General features: G+C 35.1%; 1 protein-coding gene across 1 annotated transcript in view; it reads left to right on the forward strand.

Annotated features, from left to right (window-relative positions):
• The window catches only part of ralba (v-ral simian leukemia viral oncogene homolog Ba (ras related)), a 44,544-nt gene that overhangs the window by 16,764 nt on the left and 5,473 nt on the right, over positions 1–22,307 (forward strand). The window contains exons 2-4 of the mRNA XM_030123983.1: positions 7,432–7,620; positions 13,075–13,283; positions 17,027–17,204. Coding sequence (XP_029979843.1) covers positions 7,507–7,620; positions 13,075–13,283; positions 17,027–17,204 — 501 coding nt within the window. The 5' untranslated portion in view covers positions 7,432–7,506. The remainder of the gene's footprint in view (positions 1–7,431; positions 7,621–13,074; positions 13,284–17,026; positions 17,205–22,307) is intronic.

The raw sequence follows: 22,307 nt of genomic DNA on the forward strand, positions 1-22,307 counted from the left end.
AACACAGGAACATTTTGTGATCGAACATTAGATCCTGTTGGGATCAAATAAAATGTGTTTAGTGTTTGTGGAGATTTCTGCTGGAATTCAATTCTTCAAGGAAATAATCATTTTTAAAAAAACAAACACAAAATTTCCTTTTCAACAGTATCATCATATATCCTGATATATCGTATTGGGATTCGTATCGTATCTCCAGATTCTTGCCTATACACACCCCTACTATACACAGATGTGTTTCTGTCAACATATGACGATAAAGTGTGTGTGTTGTGTGGTGGGGGTGGGGGGGGGGCACTTGAGGCTTTTTACAGCACACATCAGTGGTTTTGTGCCAGTGCTGAATGATTAAAATGTGTCGTATATAATAATGATGTTGCAGCCTAACCAGTAGAGGTGTAAGTCAGAGACACCTCAGTATCGTTATAGAAATATTTAGCCGTCTGTTGTTTTAGAGACATGGTCTGTTTGTGGCTCGGTGGGTTCGGCCTCCGTCTCAGCGCTGTAATCTTTTATTAGCACCCCTGTGAGTCCTGGCAAACCTGGGTGCAGCCCTGCCAGAGCGTTCAGTGGAGTAGGAAGGGAACACTGGCCTCTTCTCCAAAGGGAATCTGAATGAATTCCACGGGCCCACACTGCACCGGTGTCATCTATATTTCAGAAGCTTAGCAACCACAGTGGTCTGTTAGATACCCCCCCCCCCACACACCACACCACCCCCATCCCAGAAAAAGGACCAAGCAGAGTCCACATCCATATCTGGGTCAGGCCTGCATCCTCTTTCACCCCCCCCCCAACCCCACGTGACACTGTGATGACCCCAGCTGGTGGAAGCGCAGACACCCCCCCCCCCCCCGGTGATGTTCAAACTTCCTTTGGAAAATCTCCACTAAGCACTCTCTCATACTCAGCACATTTTTGCTCTCAGTTTATTTTCTTTGCTTGCTTTATTTATAGCCGTAGAACTCTGTGTGTACATGTTTACAGAAAATGGGTTACATGTGAATAATTTAAAAGCTGACCCCATGCAGTAATGCTGAGTTTGATGTCTTTGGGAAGATGTGTGCGTTTGTCACTCCTTCCCATCAGCCCTTTCACTGCCCTGGTTACTGACCACAAAGGCAGGAAAGGCTCCGGTCACACTCGGCTTCCTCGTCATGATGATGCCACAGCGTCAGCATCCATGACACAACCTACTACAGATGGTCTGAGCTGGGTATGAACCCTCTGTGTGTTGAGCTCATAAATCAGGGGTGTCAAACATACGACCTCCGGGGCTAAAGGCTCCAATCCGTCCGGTGAGATGAATTTGTGAAATGTAAAAATTACACCAAAGATATTAACGACCAAGGTTGTTAAAATCACTTCATTCAGGGGCTACCTACAGACCAATTTGATCTCAAGTGGATCAGTCCAGTAAAATACTATGATAGTAACCTATATATACTGACCACTGCAAATGTTTGTCTTTGTTTTAAGAAGAGAGAAGAAGAGGAACCTTTATTTTGTCAGTAGGGGTTCACACACCTAAACATCTTCTGTCCTTAACCCATCATTAGATCGTAATAATCTTAATAATGACTCCCATCCTTTAGGGGGTGAATTTCAGCTCCTTTCCTCTGGGCGGAGGTTTTTAGTTCCAGGTGCAGGACTCAGCGTTTATAAAAACAGCTTTGTTCCTGTCGCTGTCACTGAGCTCAAGAAGAAATAGTGACATTGCACTTCATTTACTTATTTTAGTTATTTATCCTATTTTTTTGCTCTATGTATTATTATTGTGACTTCAAATTTTTTAATTTTATGTTCTTATCCTGGTTTTTATCCCAGACTGTTTTTATCTTCTCTGGTTTTTTATTATGTTTTACTGCATCTGTTTTTATTTATTTGATCTATTTCTTATTTTATCCTTTTACTTCTCCATGCTGCTATACTGATGAATGGTGGAACACTGAGCACTTTTTGTCCTGTCCTGGAAGCTCGATCCAGTAGCCTGCCGAACAGGTTCAATGTATGTTTTGTTTTAACGGCAAAAGCAATTACCTCGTCTGCAAACAAATCTACCCATGGGTACGATAAAGTAACCTTGGTCCTTGATCCTTGAGATCATACATGCATCACACACTGCAGACTAGGAGCAGTGGGCTCACCTTATCAGGCACCCAGGGAACCAACTGGGCGGTTAAGGTGCCTTGCTTAAGGGCAACATCAGCCAACAAATCTCCGCCAGTCCAGGGAATCAACCCTTCGGTCACAAGCTGACTCTATCCATCTAGGCTGTGGCTGCCCCACCCGTTTTTTTTTTAGTGCAAAAAGTATAATTACCTGACAACATTAGCGTTTTAAAAATGGTCTTTTCACAAAAAATGTGAATAACCTGAACAAACGAGAACATGAAATGCTTTAAGGGAAGATGCACTGTTACCAGTGTTCAGCCTGTTACTGTTTGTGTATTTGTAGATCCCTGTGATCTGTTCATTACTCAGAAGTAATATTGTTTAAAATTGCAATGATTTTTTCTCCAGACATTTCCAGTTGTTCATATTATTCACATTTTTTTCCAAGTATACTTTGTAGATGTAAAACATTTTCATCGTGTAATTCTACTTTTTTCTTTGCTGTTGTCTGACCCACTTGAGATCACATTGAGCTGAATGTGGGCCCCTGAACTAAATGAGACTGACACCATCATCACTGAAGTCTGTAATAACTTTTCTAGGAGAACACAAAAGAACAGTGCTACATACCCTACAGTAAATATATGGTAATATATAATTTATAAGGTGGGTATGAATGTTTCCTGTCATCAGTGCGTGCTCATCTCTTGGAGTGTTTGTTCTACAGTGGAGTGTTTGCTGTTTGGAGGAGTGTATTATGAATAATGCTCTGAATCAGTTCAACGTACCTATTAATGTGACATCCCTGGAGGAGGGAATGAAACTTTCTACAGCTAAAGATAAGATGATAGCAGGAAAAAAATGGAAAAGGCAACAGAGGTTGTTTACCGTGATGTGACTAATGCCACAACAGCCGTATTAAGATCATCTGAAAGACAGGCTTTGAGGGAATCCTCAAAGACTGAGATGTTTGTGTCTGAGCTCTGCTGCTCTGCTGCATAGTTGTTTAATATTACATCCCATACTGATGCATACTGTGTTTTATTTATGTAAAGCTATCACTCATGAAGATAAATGGTAATGTGACTGAGGCTGTCTTCAAAGCACACATGAAAACAGTAATGCAGTGGCCTTAAGAAGTATATTTACTGTTCGAAAAAATAAAATCCTATCCAAACTGTTTCCCACTTTAACGGTAATGTCAGGTAATGCATAGTGAATATTCTTTTTTTTTTTTATACTTTATTTGAACAGATTTTACATTTTTTTAACAAACAGATCAGTATAAAAAAAATGTAAAGACATGAAACAAAAGACGTCAACAAGCTCAGACAGGGCAGTATCAAAACTTAAAATACAACGTAAAGAAGTGGGTCAATGAGTCCCAGTGTTCTCCCATCCTGATCAGAGGTTGAGTTAGTTTGGGTATTGTCCTGTTTCAGTCCATGTCAGATCATTCACATATATTCTCATGTTGCATCAGATCATACCTCGTAAACCTGCTGACAGAATACATCCATCATTTTCATAAACATTTGTGCACATTTTCCGGAATGCATATTTACCACATGTCGATAGTAAAACACACAGATGTTGACACATATGTGTATTTCTCAAAAAAACAAGGTGTTTGTCCTATTGGGGTGTCACAGCTTCTGGGACAGATGTCATTTTAGCAACAAATAGTAAATTTGTCCAAATTATGGTTCAAGGAGAAAGTTAGTTTTTCCATATTGTATATTTCTTTAATAATTCCAATCCTTCCTTCTTTGTGGGGGTTTCTTCGCTCAGGCCATTTTCTTGTTCTGGCTTTTATTGGTAAATATTCTTGTTTGTGTTGCTGTTAATCCACAAGTTTCTGGTCTGCAATCAGCGGAAGTCTTCTTTTAATCACAACTTAAGTTTGGAAGCAACAGTTTTAATGTGTTTCTCACAGAAGACTGATGAAAAGGCGTCCTGATTAGAGGTTGTCCAGTCAGTTTGACACTGTTTGGCGTTACCGGGTGAAAATTCCATAATTACCCATCAGCGTGTTGTTCAAGTCCTCTGACAGGAAACATGAAGTGCCCATTTGTGTGGACTCCAGCTGTGGAGCATGTAACCCATGACTCAGACTTTGTCCAGTCACAGGTGTTTTCAGACAGGTACAGGGTTAAATATGGGACTGACTGCCATAACTACCGGTTGTTTCTGTCTTCTGTCAGCCCACATTCGAGATTTGTCCAAGAGGAAAAAGCTGCAGTAGGAAGTTGTGCTTTTACAATTTCTGTTGTTGTGTTTTCTAGTGTTGCATAGAATGACAGGATGTTTCTCTGTACATCTCCATTGTCTGTCTGTGGAAAATGTGACAAACATTTTGTCTCAATATTTTTCCCCAAAATGATCATTATCAGTATTTTCAGTCTATATAAATGTTGCCTGTTTGTAGAGTATTCTTGTGCCAAGTTAAGTCTGAAGAAGTGGGTTCCAGTGTTTACATCTGTCATTGTGATGACAGATGTAGAACTACTATGAACTAATTTATAGGTGGACTTGAATGCAGCATTTCATCTGTCCACGCTTGTTATTCCGTTGTGAAATCGAGTCCTGAATGCATTGTCCCTTTTCCTGTTTGTGTCGAACTCAGATGAAGAGTTGTTGAGAATGAAACTGAAACATACTGCAGAATCTTTCAGGTTTTTTTTTTTAAACTACATGACAACTTGAGTGCAAATATTACCTGCCTGCTGTGACGGCCTTCTTTTCTATAGCTGGAACATGACGCATTTATTTCATGTGCTGTAAACCTGTTGAATTGATCCATATTCAGTTAAAATGTCCAGAGCGCATCATCGCTGTCAACTAAATTTCAGCACAGACTGAGACTGTTTTTTAAATCTGTCTTAAACCAACTATTTCTGTGTCTCTACATGTAGAGACATGACTTAAGTGATTTGTCAACATTTACTATGATATTATCCTCTGAATTTAGCATATATTAGTGAAAATGAGGGATTATCCTGTGTTTAATTATCTGATCATGTAGATGTTCATAAAAGCTCAGAGTAAATGTGAGTTATGATAAAACAGAGGAAACGGAGGAATTTCAGCAAAATATATCATTTACTGGACATAAAAACAAGTGTCTACAACTACTGTCAATTGTCAAACTACATGGATTGTATTGGTGAATCAATGAACCTGTTTACATTCACACCAATACTCAATACATCATTGTATGATTTCTGCAGTTATCAGATTGTTATTGATCATGTAAACAGGATAATCTGATCGGTTTTATCCGATAACAGCAGTAATCTGATTATAAAAAATTGGATTAGCACACCGAAATTCGTCCCCAGTACTCCGATGTCTTCACACATGTATACAGGTTAATCTGATTTATTTTGCTTTTTTTTTTTGTTTTACATCTGCAATGTGTAAAAAAAAAAAAAAAAAAAAAAAAAAAAAAAAAAAAATATATATATATATATATATTATATATATATATCTATATATATATATATATATATATATATATATATTTTATATATATATATATATATAATAAACTGAAGTTACGACACCAGTGAATCTAAGAAAAAGGTAAACAAACAATGAAATTAAATGAAGGATAGCAGTAAATGTGACCTATTCTGTCGTCGTATTAGCTCCTCCCACATTAGGACAGCTAACGCTGACACCATAGGCGTAGCCCTGGTAACCAAGGACCGGATGTTTAGAAGACTTTGCATCATAACGTCGTACGTACGTACTCCGAAAGAAATACAAATAATGGACGAAACATGTAAACCAGGGTTCTTCGATTATCACATTTCTGAAGTGCACGTAAATGCATCGCATCTGATTATGGCATTTATCGTATTACTCCCAGTTATTGTATTTTTATGGTCATGTAAACGGGCTCAGTGTTGTAGAAGATGACAGGGTTTCCATGGTAACTCCAGAGCCTCTGAACGTCCACATGGGTCATATCTGATGACCATGACTGCATTTTACCTGAATTATTGAACTGTATTGACAGATTTAATGGTTCAGAAGTTCTTAAACATATCAGATCAGTGGATGGTTCTGGTCGCTGGCAGGTGTTTAGGTCTGTTCTGATGCTGTAAATAGGGATGTAACAATTAGTGGTGTAATGATAAGCCGCGGTAAAATTGCAGACTGTTAGTATTACCTTTTAAATTCTAATTATCATGATAACCGTGTTTGATTACCGCACTTTTTAGGGGAAAAAAGCCCTTTGTAAAGATCTGCTTTTATGTCAAATATTTGAGTATAGTTTTAATTTATTACAATTTTAATGTTATATACATAATATTTGGAACCAATATTCACTTTTAAAGTCTTTGAAAAGGTTTGTTAAGCACCTGTGTGTTATTTATGCAATAAATTATATACATTTTTCAAATTGGATTTTATATATTTTTTGTGTTTTTTTGTCCTTTGTTGTTGATATAGTAGGTTAAAGTGGAAAAAAAAATAGACAGATGATATAGATGAAGTTGTGCTGAAAATTTGTTTTTTTTTTTTTTTTTTTTTTTTTTTTTCAAAATACAACTTGGTTAAATTATTTCAGTGTGTGTATTAGTACTTTTTGAACATTTTGGGCACAATTTCAATATACCACAATAATAATGGTAATTTTGATAATTTTGGTCACAATAACTGTGATATGAAATATTCATATCGTTAGCTGTAAAAGAGGCTGTGAAGTGTCTGGTTGTGGGGTTTGTATGACCAGCGTGTGATTAAAGTTGCAGTTCCGTTTTGTTCAGATTTAGAATGATTCGATCATGTTCAGTGTGTGTTGAGTTGTATCAGTCAGGCCTTTACAACACATTCACTGTGAGGTTCTAACTGGAAATTACGTGCGACTCAGAAGATCTGGAACTGAGGGAAAAGCAATTGACTGTGAGCTTTCACCTTCTGAGGGTTGGGCCCGTACAGAGCACAGAGATGGTCAGCGACATGAGCCTCCTTTTAACGAGGTTAGCTCACGATGCCACGTCTTAATGCCTTCCTAAACGCTGTCTTACTGCGGTGAATGATAGCTTCATTACTGCTGATCAGCTGCACTGACCTTTTGATGGCAAACTTTATAAAGTTCTAGGATTCATGAGCAGGCAATTTGGCACTTTAATGGGACGGGTGCAGGGTACAATTCCAGATCTGTTGGAGCCCAGCCTAGCGCCTTGGCACGCAAAATTATTGCCACAGTGAAAGCTGTTAAGTAACAACCGCCATCTGTCCCTGCACTCGTCCACACGCCTGTGTATGTGAGCGCTCATATGTTTTTCCTTCTTGTCGTTCACAGGTTGTGTCGGTGATTGTCTGGGTGCGGAGCGTCTATGAGCTTTGAGCGTGTGAAAAGACAAAGAGGAATCCAATAATGGCCACCAGTAAAAGTAAAAACCAGAGCTCTCTGGCGCTGCACAAGGTGATAATGGTGGGCAGCGGCGGCGTGGGGAAGTCGGCCCTCACCCTGCAGTTCATGTACGACGAGGTGAGTCTGAACCAGCACAAACTGATGCGGTTTCATCAACCAGAGTCTAGGTACAGAAGTCTGACCAGTTCACTTTTTCACTGTAACTCCAGTTCTGGTCTGAGATTATGAAAGTGAACAGGCTTTACTATTTGTCTAACTCTACAGCAGGGTTCTCAAACTGCTGTTCTTTCAGGTTCCACATTCAGCCTGATTTGATCTGCAGTGGGTCGGACCAGTCAAATAATAACAGAAGAACCTAGAAATAGTGACAACTGCAAATTTTTGTCTTTGTTTTAGTGCAAAAAACCCATTAAATTATGAAAATACTTACTTTTATAAACTATCCAAACAAGAAAGATGTGAATAACCTGAAAAAACTGAAATTTCTTCAGAAAAATCAGTGTAATTTTCTCAGTCTTCTGCCTCCACTTATCATTAGTCCATGTGCATTCTGGATCAGATCTCCAAAGACACTAAACACTGAGGAAACCAGGAAGAAAAAGAGTTCAAACTGGACTGAATTTAATACAGACATTTCAGGTTGGGCACATTTGTTCAGGTTATTCACATTTTATTGGTACAGGAGAGTTTAGAAATGGAAATATTTTCAGAATTTAATGTGATTTTTTGCACTAAAAGACAAAAATTTGAAGTTGTCATTATTTAAAGGTGTAATGTAATATTATTTTTCCCATCAAACCCAGTAGTAAATCTGCAGTCGTTCTTTTGTGTGGGTTCTTCTGCTGTTATTATTTGACTGTAGATCAGATTGGTCTGGATGTGGAACCCACACTAACATGAGTTCCACAGCCTGGACTGTGGAGGTTTAGACACTTTGTGAATTCATCCCAGGGGTGGGACTGGAACCTTTGGGGGGACGCATGTTTGACAGCCCTGATCTACAGCAGAAAGACACAAGAGCAGAGCGACAGAGTTAAAAGTTAATACATTGGATACGAGGGCTGTAAGAAAATATCAGTTCAGCAATATATCATGATATTTCATTTCACAATACTGTATCGATATTAAAAAGTACTGTATCGATATTTTTAGGTATTTATTCAAATGCAGATATGGCAGAGGTTCATTTTTTTTTTTTGGTTTATATTTTATTTATTATTCTTTAACACTCTTTTATTAAATAATGTTAGTTCCTTTGTTGGGATTGAACTCAAATCCTGTTCTGATGTTAGTTGTGAACTAAGAATCTGAACATTTGAACAGGATCTGAAACTGGAATGTCTGTAAAACAGAATTTCGGTTTGAACACAGTTGGAACATTTTGTGATAGAACATTAGATCCTGTTGGGATCAAATAAAAATGTGTTTAGTATTTGTGCAGATTCTGGAGTAATTCCGTTCTTCCAGGAAATAATCATTTAAAAAAAGAAATAAACAAAAAATGGCCTTTTTAAACAGTATCATGATATATCGTATTGTGATCCTAGTGTTGTGATTTGTATCATATCTCCAGATTCTTGCCAATTCCCTGCCCTATTGGTTACAAAGTGACTGATTGATTAATCGGTGATACGCTATAATCGGCCCGATTAATCAGCAGATTTAATGTGGACCTGTTGAATCCAGGTGTTTGTTTTCTAACGGGTCTGGGATACAAAACAATAAGGACTAATAATATTGGGATAAATATCAGTGCATTGGTCAGTTTGGTTTAAATTGTTGTCTTTGCTTCCAAAATGCCTCAGAGATGGTTTTTACTTCATTTTTCTCAACATTAATAGTTTTATTCTATGATTTTAAATGTTCTTCCTCTAAATTTCTCTAATATTTTTCCTGCTCTGACTGTAAATAATGATTTTCTTCCACATCTAACCATCTACTGTCATCACATCTGACTGAGGAAGAAACATTTACCATTAAACTATAAAAGGAAATATTGATGTTTTTATCTTAAATCCTCATGAACAGGACATGTGACAGTTGTAGACATGATGTGTCCCAATATTTATGTCCATATAGTTTAGAAACAGCAATCACTTATTCATTTCTATGTTTAATTTCAGATCAGTTTCATCTCCACAAGATCCTTCTGAATATTATCATCAAAATTAATCAGTGTTTCAGTTCTGGTTCATGGGTTTAGTTCAGTTATTTTTTTAGAACAAACACCATATTTGTTCATTTTTCTTCACTGTTTATTGTGTTAAAGTGAATCTCTTTGGGTTTTGGACTAAATGATGCTTCACAGATACAGCAATTTATATTTTTAGAATAAAGAATGATCAAAATAACTGAAAACAGGACAGAATAGAGTAAAATCTACCATCAAACTTTAAGGAAATATTAATGTTTTTTTATCTTAAATCTTTATGAACAGGACATCTGACAGCTGTAGACATGATGTGTCCCAATATTTATGTCCATATAGTTTACAGACCCCTGTTGGAAAAGAAACACCTGAATTCAACATGTCCACATACTTTTGTCCATATAGTGCATGTAGTAATATAGAAAACTGAAGCAGACCGATTGACAGGTGAGTCTGGTAGGTCTTTGTTCCTCTTCACATCCCCTCCTGGTCCACATGGGGGCACCTGACCATCTTCCAGACAGTCCAAAGTTTAGGAACACTTTGAGTTTTACACAGACCAAAATAAGAGGCTTGTAAAAACTTCTATGACCGGCAAGAACTGCCTTATAAAAAGGAACTATAATGGAAGTGGCACCTGAATGGACTGCAGGACATACGTCAGCGTCCACCTCAGTCCACTGTGGACGGACAGGTCTACGTGGACAACATACCAGTGATTTATGTCCAACTGTAAAAGGATGTTGGAGGTAAATCCTGTTATATAGCTCTGATTTACATCCTTCTCCTTCCAAGTGTTTAGAAGTAAAGTTTCTGTGGCAGAGTTCCTTCTATAGCACGACTTTTTTCAACGGAAACGCAGCTTATTCTGTCATTTAGGATCGACTCGGCTCAAATCCTGTTCCATATGTTTTTATTATTAGGGTCAGGTCTAGGGCTGTAAGAAAATACCGGTTCTGCAATATATCGCGATATTTCATTTCACAATAATGTATCGATATTAAACAGTACTGTATGGATATTTTTAGGTATTTATTCAAATGCAGATACAGTGTAGGTTCATTTTTGGGTTTTTTTTGGGTTTCTTTTTTGTTCATATTTTATTTATGATTATTTCACACTCTTTTATTCAATGATGTTCGTTCCTTTGTTGGGATTGAACTCAAATCCTGTTCTGTTGTTCGTTGTGAACTAATAGAACCTGAACATTTGAACAGGATCTGAAACTGGAATGTCTGTAAAACAGAATTTCAGTTTGAACACAGGAACGTTTTGTGACAGAACATTAGATCCTGTTGGGATCAAATACAAATGTGTTTAGTATTTGTCAGTTCTTCCAGGAAATAATCATTTTTAAAGAAGAAACAAACAAAAAAAATGGCCTTTTTAACAGTATCATGATATATCGTGATATATCGTATCGTGATCCTACTATTGTGATTTGTATCGTATTGCCAGATTCTTGCCAGTATACAGCCCTGGTCAGGTCCAGCAGTGACACGGTTCCATGTTTGGGTTTCAATGGGCTCTAACTTTTACATCTACATTCTGCATCAGGAGTCTGTTTACCATTCACCCTCAAATTGTATAAATATAACTTGTGCATAGAAATTTGTGTAATGGGAAAAACGAAAATTTCACCAAAACTCTTGTTTGATGAATTTGATGGATTTTAGATGTTTATAGTATAATACAATGTACATCATTGTGATAAAAAGTAAAAAAAAAACAAACAAACAAAAAAAATCATGAGTTTATGTATTCCTGTAGATATGTATTTTTTTAAAGTGCTGTGCTGGAAAATTTGAAAATGACCCTAAACCCTTAGTGGTCTGAGTCTATTTTGTCTGTTTTCAGTCCTTTTGATTTTGCCTTTATATACTATATAAACAAATGTTTACTATACCCATGTTTGGGATCGGTTTTTTCAGCACAACTTCATCTATATCATCTGTCTATTATTTTTTCACTTTACCCTACTATAAAAACATAAAAGGCCAGAAAACAGAAAAATATGTAAAATCTAATTTGAAAAATGCATATAATTTATTGCATAAATAACACACAGATGTTTAACGAACCTTTTCAAAGACTTTAAAAGTGAATATTGGTTCCAAATATTAGGTATAGAAAATTAAAATTGTAATAAATTAAAAATATACTCAAATATTTGACATAAAAGCAGATCTTTACATAGGCGTTTTCTATGAAAAAGTGCGGTAATCAAACACGGTTATCATGATAATTAGAATTTAAACGGTAATACTAACTGTCTGTGATTTGACGGCGGTTTATCATTATACTGGTAACTGTTACATCCCTAGTGTGCAGTGGGTTTGGGTGAGCTGTTGGAGCAGTGAATGCAGGATGTGAGACTGCTCTGTATTTGCTGCTGAATCAGTCCGGTGGAATTTAACGGTGATGGCACTGACACGAGTGTCTGGACCAGATGATCCGAGTCAGCTGCAGGGAGGCGTCTCCAATCACTGCTAAGCTTTCGCTCCGTCCTGTTATAAACGATGACTTTTTTTCTCTGTATACGCTGCATAATGAGGAGACGGCGTTTCCATTTCTTCCTCACCTTGTAGATAAGGGAGACAAATTCGTTTTTAAATATATCAACATAAAAGGACAAAAAACACACAAAATATAAAATCCATTAGAAAAATGTCTATAATTTATTGCATAATAACACACAGATGTTTAACGAACCTTTTCAAAGACTTTAAAAGTGAATATTGGTTCAAATATTAGATATAGAAAATTAAAATTGTAATAAATTCAAACTATACTCAAATATTTGACATAAAAGCAGATCTTTACATAGGCGTCCCCCCCCCAGTCCTCCCAGTTTCTTTATCCCGTTCAGGTGGGGGTCATCCTCACCCTTACCTGTAATGCTAATACAGTCTGTGGATTAGAATCTGCAGGTTTGACCAGTTTTTTTCTGTTTTGAAAAAGGACAAAAAATGACGTAGATATGGTCAGAAATCTAAACCCCCCCCCCCCACACACACACACACACACACACACACACCTCATTTACACACTTGTATTCATGTTTGTTTGCTCTGCTTTCAAACCGTCACATCTGCGGTTGTATATGTTCGATAAACATCATATAAACAGTGGCAGAATGTTTCAGGTCCGCACTTTCAAAGGCGATCATCCCCAGCGGTGTACGGGACCGACTTCTGACGCTATGACGTGTTGAAAATGTCATGTGACTCAGTCCCAGGGCCGTGACTGTGGAGCCCAAAGGGTTAAAAGGGTTTGACTTTGACCTTGAAACCTGCATGAACCCGTTGACTGAACTGGAGCTCATTCTGCTGACATGTTGTAAACGTGGTTCAAGTGCTTTCCCTCTCAGCCGCTGTTACCATCGTACCTACTTCTGCTTCTTTCCCTTTTGTCCGTCCCAGTTCGTGGAGGACTACGAGCCCACCAAGGCAGACAGCTACAGGAAGAAGGTGGTCCTGGACGGGGAGGAGGTGCAGATCGACATCCTGGACACCGCCGGACAGGAGGACTACGCCGCCATCAGGGACAACTACTTCCGTAGTGGGGAGGGCTTCCTACTGGTGTTCTCCATCACAGAGCACGAGTCTTTCACAGCCACCGCCGAGTTCAGGTACCACCAACCACCAGCCTGGGTTTAACGATGATGGAGAAGTTTAGATGTAGTCCTACTTATGGTCCAGATCCAGCAGTGATACAGGGACCCATGTCCTGTTCAGTAGTGTCTGTGTTTAAACTACAGAACTGACCTGTTTAATACAGGTATGAACAGGTCTGAGTAAGGACTGGCACATGACACATGTACAACTGACACAAAGAACATTTAGGGTAAAAACACTTAAATTCCTGCTGCGTGACACTGGGACTGAAAATGAACATTATTTTATTGACTTTATTCAAATGTATAAAAACATGCTGTTCTCATCACAAATGGATCCGAAATGAAACGTAAGACTTTGGGGGAACTAAAACACTACAAATATGATCATAAAATTTTATTAAACAGACATATTACAACTGAAGTGATATATACAGATAATAGCAGAACTGAACCTTTGAATATTCATGTACTGTTGAAGAAATAGTTTGACAGATTCACAGACTGAAAAGATCACTGATACAAGAACAAATATTATTAAAGTTAATAGAACAAATATTATTATAGTTAATAGTGCATTTACATATATGAGTCTGAACAAATATTATTATTATAGTTAATAGTGCATTTACATATATGAGTCTGAACAAATATTATTATTATAGTTAATAGTGCATTTACATATATGAGTCTGAACAAATATTATTATTATTATAGTTAATAGTGCATTTACATATATGAGTCTGAACAAATATTATTATTATAGTTAATAGTGCATTTACATATATGAGTCTGAACAAATATTATTATTATAGTAATAGTGCATTTACATATATGAGTCTGAACAAATATTATTATTATAGTTAATAGTGCATTACATATATGAGTCTGAACAAATATTATTATTATAGTTAATAGTGCATTTACATATATGAGTCTGAACAAATATTATTATTATAGTTAATAGTGCATTTACATATATGAGTCTGAACAAATATTATTATTATAGTTAATAGTGCATTTACATATGAGTCTGAACAAATATTATTATTATTATAGTTAATAGTGCATTTACATATATGAGTCTGAACAAATATTATTATTATAGTTAATAGTGCATTTACATATATGAGTCTGAACAAATATTATTATTATAGTTAATAGTGCATTTACATATGAGTCTGAACAAATATTATTATTAAAGTTAATAGTGCATTTACATATATGAGTCTGAACAAATATTATTATTATAGTTAATAGTGCATTTACATATATGAGTCTGAACAAATATTATTATTATAGTTAATAGTGCATTTACATATATGAGTCTGAACAAATATTATTATTATAGTTAATAGTGCATTTACATATATGAGTCTGAACAAATATTATTATTATAGTTAATAGTGCATTTACATATGAGTCTGAACAAATATTATTATTATAGTTAATAGTGCATTTACATATATGAGTCCTTTTTAGGTTTAATTTTTTATGGTGCAGTAGGTTCAGAATGTCTGATACTGAAAGTTTGAGAACAGTTCCATAAACTCGGTCCTTCAGCTAAAAAATGAGCCTGTTTGAGAAACGATCGGAGAACCTTTAATTTATGACACTGACGGCTGGATCTGACCCTTATGTTCAGAATGAAGGTGAAGGAAAGGCTGAGACAAATTACAGATTTAAATGGAACACTCTAAAATATTGAAGGCAATAAGTTAAACAAAAAAAACAAAAAAACAATGTCACACAATGTGCAACTGTTTCATTGTGTCTCTGTGACAGCAGTTTATGTCTGAAATAAAGTAGGAAGAAGCTGAGGTTAAAACCCCACTTTTATATGACTTGGATAATCAGCTAATGCATTAGTCCATTAAAAAGAAGAATAAACTCATTTGTTAAATTCCTGAAAAAGAGAACAAACTGTAACTATTACTGTTGGACTGTTGCTCACTGTTACTGTATCTCTGGAAAATAAGGTTTTTATTTATATCTTCTTAAATTTTGTGATGTTTTCACTCTTTAATCTTCTATTCCACTGAAGTGGTTGTCCAGTTTCTGTGTCGTATGCGCTGCTCCATTTTCGGTGCAGTCAGTATGAAAGGATATCTATAAATCACACGGGAAATTCCTCATGTAAATTGTGCTGAGTGTATTTGAGCGGCTTTATTCGGGGGCTCTTCCTTGGCTGTGTAATGTGATATTGTTGGAGTAAGCGTTGCTGGGGTTTGGAGACGATAAGAATGCCTGCGCTCATCATTCAGCACTGTTAGCAAAAACACAAAGAGGTTCGTCTGCAGCGTTTTAGAATCCTGCAAAACCCACCTGCACACTGACGACCCGCAGTTCTGCTTCTGCTGGAAGTTTATTGTCCTCGGGGCTTTTTCCAGTGAGCTTCTGTTTATGCTGAGGTTCCATGTGTGTTGTTAACCCATAGGGGTCTGAGCCTGTTTTAGCTGTTTTTAAGTACTGTTGATTTTGACTTTATATACAGAAACGTTTGGAGTCTTTTTTTTTCAGCACAACTTCATCTATATCATCTATTATTTTTTCACTACTGTATCAACACAAAAGACCCAAAAAACACAAAAAATATAAAATCCAATTAGAAAAATGTAAATAATTTATTGCACAAATAACATAAAGATGCTTAATGAACCTTTTCTTTTTTTTAAGTTCTCTTTTTATTTAAAGAATTCAGATTTTTACACACATGAAATAACAGACAAATACACAAACTATACACGTCCAGAGAATCGGTGTAAAAAAACCAATCCAAACCATTGACAGCAGCTCATCATGCTCCTGGCATACAGGGTCTCAAAGTAAAGAATCAATGTATAAATAAATAAAAACACAAAAACATATTTCCTTCAGAGGATTTTGGGTTCATATTCGTGTTCATCTCAGCAAAATCAGATCTCAGAGGCATCACATCTGTCACCTGTCCATCCCAGCGCTGCACAAAAAAAATCCATTTTCAAATTTTAACGAACCTTTCAAAGACTTGAAAAGATAGAAAATCTAAATTGTAATAAATTACAACTATGCTCACATATTTGACATAAAAGCAGATCTTGACGCGGTGTTTTCTCACCCCCCCCCACCCCTGCTCCTCCCAGTTTCCTCATCAGTTCAGGCGGGGGTCATCCTCCCCCTTACCTGTAAAACTAATGCAGTGTGTGGATTAGAATCTGCAGGTTTGACCAGATTTTTCCATTTTGAAAAAGGACAAAAAAAAGAAATCTAACCCCCCCCCATTTTCATACTTTTATTCACGTTTGTTTGCTCCGGGTTCAAACCGTCGTATCTGCGGTTCTGTTTGCTGTAACAACATCAAATAAAAAGTAGGAGTGGTTCAAGTCTGCACTTCTACATGCACCTGTCCCCGACTCCTGCCTCTCAGACAAAAGGCCTTTAGGATGTTTCAAATAACCATTATTTAATAACATGGTGGTAAACAATAATTAATAAAATATGAACAAAAAAGAAAAACAAAAGTGAACCTCCACAATATCTGCATTTGAACACATACCTAAACATATCGATGCAGTATCGTGAAATGAAATATTACAAAGCCAGTGTTTTCTTACAGCTCTAGTTCATCTTGTCCTGACAGCAGTTTGTACCGTTCACCAGCTGAGTTTACTCAGTGATGTTTGGCTCTAAAGACACCCTCATTTTCTGAGAACAGGCGTTCGAAGCCCAGAGCTGTCTAATGTGTGTGTGTGTGTGTGTGTGCGTGTGTGTGTGTGCAGGGAGCAGATCCTGCGGGTGAAGGCGGAGGAGGATAAGATCCCTCTGCTGGTGGTCGGGAACAAATCGGACCTGGAGGAACGCCGGCAGGTTTCTGTGGACGAGGCCCGAGGGAAAGCCGAGGAGTGGGGGGTGCAGTACGTGGAGACGTCGGCCAAAACCAGAGCCAACGTGGACAAGGTGAACATCTGCACACCCCACACACACACACACACACACACACACACAGAGTTTGTTCTGTGTTCATACAGTTCCATAGCATAAGTTTAAATATATGTAATTTGAACATTTAACCAGAATCTACTAAATTAATTCCTTCATAAAAACACTGAAGTAAATAATCTGTCCAGTTTACAGCTGATGACATCACACACATGAAATCTGCCCTGAATTATGAAACAACAGGCAGATGTGTTCAGTTTGTAAAGTATATTTTAATGTAGTCACATTTGTAACAATAACAGGTGTTCATCACACATTCATCTGTATTTATATATGTATGAACATATGTTAGAATCTACGAATGTTAGTATGTGTTAACATATGTCAGTATGTACAAACATGTTAGTATATATACATATGTTCATGCATACTAAGTATGCATGAACATATGTATATATACATACATATTAAGATACATATGTTCATACATATATATGAACATGTGTATGTTAGTATGTATGAATGTACATATGTTTGTATATATGTATGAACATGTGTATGTATGAATGTTTGTATATATATGTATGAACATGTGTATGTATACATACGTGAATGTTAGTATGTATGAACATATGTATCTTAATATGTTAGTATGTATGTACACATACATATTAAGATACATATGTTCATACATACTAACATTCACGTATGTATGAACATATGTATGCATACATATTAAGATACATATGTTCATACATACTAACATATATACATTCACATATGTATGTACATATGTATGTATACATACATATGTTCATACTAACCGCCCTGCGATGAACTGGTGAAATGTCCAGGCTGTACCCCGCCTTCGCCCATAAGTAGCTGAGATAGGCTCCAAGTGACCGCCGTGACCCTAGTGAGGATAAAGCAGGTTCAGAAAATGAATGAATACTAACATATGTTTATACATACTAATATACATACATTCATACATAGATACATATGTTCATACATACACATACATACATATTAAGATACATATGTTAGAATGTTTGAACATGTGTATGTATGTAGGAACATATGTATGCATACATATTAAGATACATATGTTCATACATACTAACATACGTACTAACATACACGTATGTATGCATACATATTAAGATACATATGTTAGAATGTTTGAACATGTGTATGTATGTATACATACATATTAAGATACATATGTTCAAACATACTAACATATATACAAACATTCATACACATATTCCTACATACATAGATACATATGTTCATACATACATATTAAGATACATATGTTAGAATGTATGAACATGTGTATGTATGTATACATACATATGTTCATACATACTAACATACATGTACATACATATGTTCATACATGCATAATAACATTCATACGTTCATACATACTAATATACATACATACATACATATATACAAACATTCATACATACTAACATACATGTACATAAATACATATTAAGATACATATGTTCATACATACTAACATATGTTCATACTAACCGCCCTGCGATGAACTGGTGAAATGTCCAGGCTGTACCCCGCCTTCGCCCATAAGTAGCTGAGATAGGCTCCAAGTGACCGCCGTGACCCTAGTGAGGATAAAGCAGGTTCAGAAAATGAATGAATGAATGAATACTAACATATGTTTATACATACATATGTTCAAACATACTAACATATATACAAACATTCATACACATATTCCTACATACATACACATGTTCATACATACTAACATACATATGTTCATACATACACACATATTAAGATACATATGTTCATACATACTAACATACTAACATTCACGTATGTATGAACATGTGTATGTACGTACAAACATATGTATCTTAATATGTTAGTATGTATGTACATGTGTATACATACATATTAAGATACGTATGTATGAACATGTGTATGTATGTAGGAACATATGTATGCATACATATTAAGATACATATGTTCATACATACTAACATACGTACTAACATACACGTATGTATGCATACATATTAAGATACATATGTTCATACATACTAACATATATACATTCACATATGTATGTACATATGTATGTATACATACATATGTTCATACATACTAACATTCACGTATGTATGAACATGTGTATGTATGTATGTACATATGTATGTATACATACATATGTACATACATATGTGAATGTATATATGTTAGTATGTATGAACATATGTATGTATACATACATATGTTCATACATACTAACATTCACGTATGTATGAACATGTGTATGTATGTATGTACATATGTATGTATACATACATATTAAGATACATATGTTCATACTAACCGCCCTGCGATGAACTGGTGAAATGTCCAGGCTGTACCCCGCCTTCGCCCATAAGTAGCTGAGATAGGCTCCAAGTGACCGCCGTGACCCTAGTGAGGATAAAGCAGGTTCAGAAAATGAATGAATACTAACATATGTTTATACATACATACACATGTTCATACATACACATACATACATATGTTAGAATGTTTGAACATGTGTATGTATGTATACATACATATTAAGATACATATGTTCATACATACTAACATACATGTACATACATACATACACATGTTCATACATGCATAATAACATTCATACGTTCATACATACTAATATACATACATACATACTAACATACATACATATATACAAACATTCATACATACTAACATACATGTACATAAATACATATTAAGATACATATGTTCATACATACTAACATATGTTCATACTAACCGCCCTGCAATGAACTGGTGAAATGTCCAGGCTGTACCCCGCCTTCGCCCATAAGTAGCTGAGATAGGCTCCAAGTGACCGCCGTGACCCTAGTGAGGATAAAGCAGGTTCAGAAAATGAATGAATGAATGAATACTAACATATGTTTATACATACATATGTTCAAACATACTAACATATATACAAACATTCATACACATATTCCTACATACATACACATGTTCATACATACTAACATACATATGTTCATACATATATGTACATACATACATATTAAGATACATATGTTCATACATACTAACATACATATGTTCATACATATATGTACATACATACATATTAAGATACATATGTTCATACGTACATACATACTAACATACATACATACATATATACAAACATTCATACATACTAACATATGTTCATACATACATACTAACATTCATAAATATGTTCATACATACTAACATACATATGTTCATAAATACATGTACATAAATACATATTAAGATACATATGTTCATACATACTAACATACATACATACATACATTAACATACTAACATAACATAAACATACGTACTAACATACATACAAACATTCATACATATGTTCATACATACATACTAACATATGTTCATACATACTAACATACATACATACATATATACAAACATTCATACATATGTACATACATACATACATACATACTAACATACATACATACACATGTTCATACATACTAACATACATACATATATACAAACATTCATACATATGTACATACATACATACATACTAACATACATACATACATACATATATACAAACATTCATACATATGTACATACATACATACATACATACATACTAACATACATACATACACATGTTCATACATACTAACATACATACATATATACAAACATTCATACATATGTACATACATACATACATACATACTAACATACATACATACACATGTTCATACATACTAACATACATACATATATACAAACATTCATACATATGTACATACATACATACTAACATACATACATACATATATACAAACATTCATACATATGTACATACTAACATATGTTGATACATACACATATTCATACCTACTAACATACATACATGTACATACATACTAACATATGTTCATACTAACCGCCCTGCGATGAACTGGTGAAAAATCCAGGCTGTACCCCGCCTTCGCCCATAAGTAGCTGAGATAGGCTCCAAGTGACCGCCGTGACCCTAGTGAGGATAAAGCAGGTTCAGAAAATGAATGAATGAATGAATACTAACATATGTTTATACATACATATGTTCAAACATACTAACATACACACATATATACAAACATTCATACATATGTTCATACATACATACTAACATATGTTGATACATACTAATATACATACACATATTCCTACATACATACACATGTTCATACATACTAACATACATACATTCATTCATACGTTCATACATACATGTACATACATACATCTTAAGATACATATGTTCATACATACTAACATACATACATACACATGTTCATACATACTAACATACATACATACATATATACAAACATTCATACATATGTACATACATACATACTAACATTCATACAGACATATGTTCATACATACTAACATACATACATATATACAAACATTCATACATATGTTCATACATACATACTAACATACGTTCATACATACATACTAACATACATACATACATACATATTAAGATACATATGTTCATACATACTAATATACATACATACACATGTTCATAAATACTAACATACATACATTCATACATACTAACATACATACATGTACATACATACATATTAAGATACATATGTTCATACATACTAACATACACATGTTCATACATACTAACATACATACATATATACAAACATTCACGTATGTATGAACATGTGTATGTATGTGTGTATGAACATATGTATCTTAATATGTATACATGCATACATACATATATACATACATATGTTCATACATACTAACATACATATGTTCATACATACATGTACATACACACATTAAGATACATATGTTCATACATACTAACATTCATACATACATATGTTCATACATACTAACATACATATGTTCATACATACATTCTAACATTCATACATGCACATACATACATATTAAGGTACATATGTTCAAACATACATACATACTAACATACATACATATGTTCATACATACTAACATATGTTCATACATACATACTAACATTCATAC

This window comes from Sphaeramia orbicularis, chromosome 21 (genome assembly GCF_902148855.1).
Source record: "Sphaeramia orbicularis chromosome 21, fSphaOr1.1, whole genome shotgun sequence".
Classification (NCBI taxonomy): Eukaryota; Metazoa; Chordata; class Actinopteri; order Kurtiformes; family Apogonidae; genus Sphaeramia; species Sphaeramia orbicularis.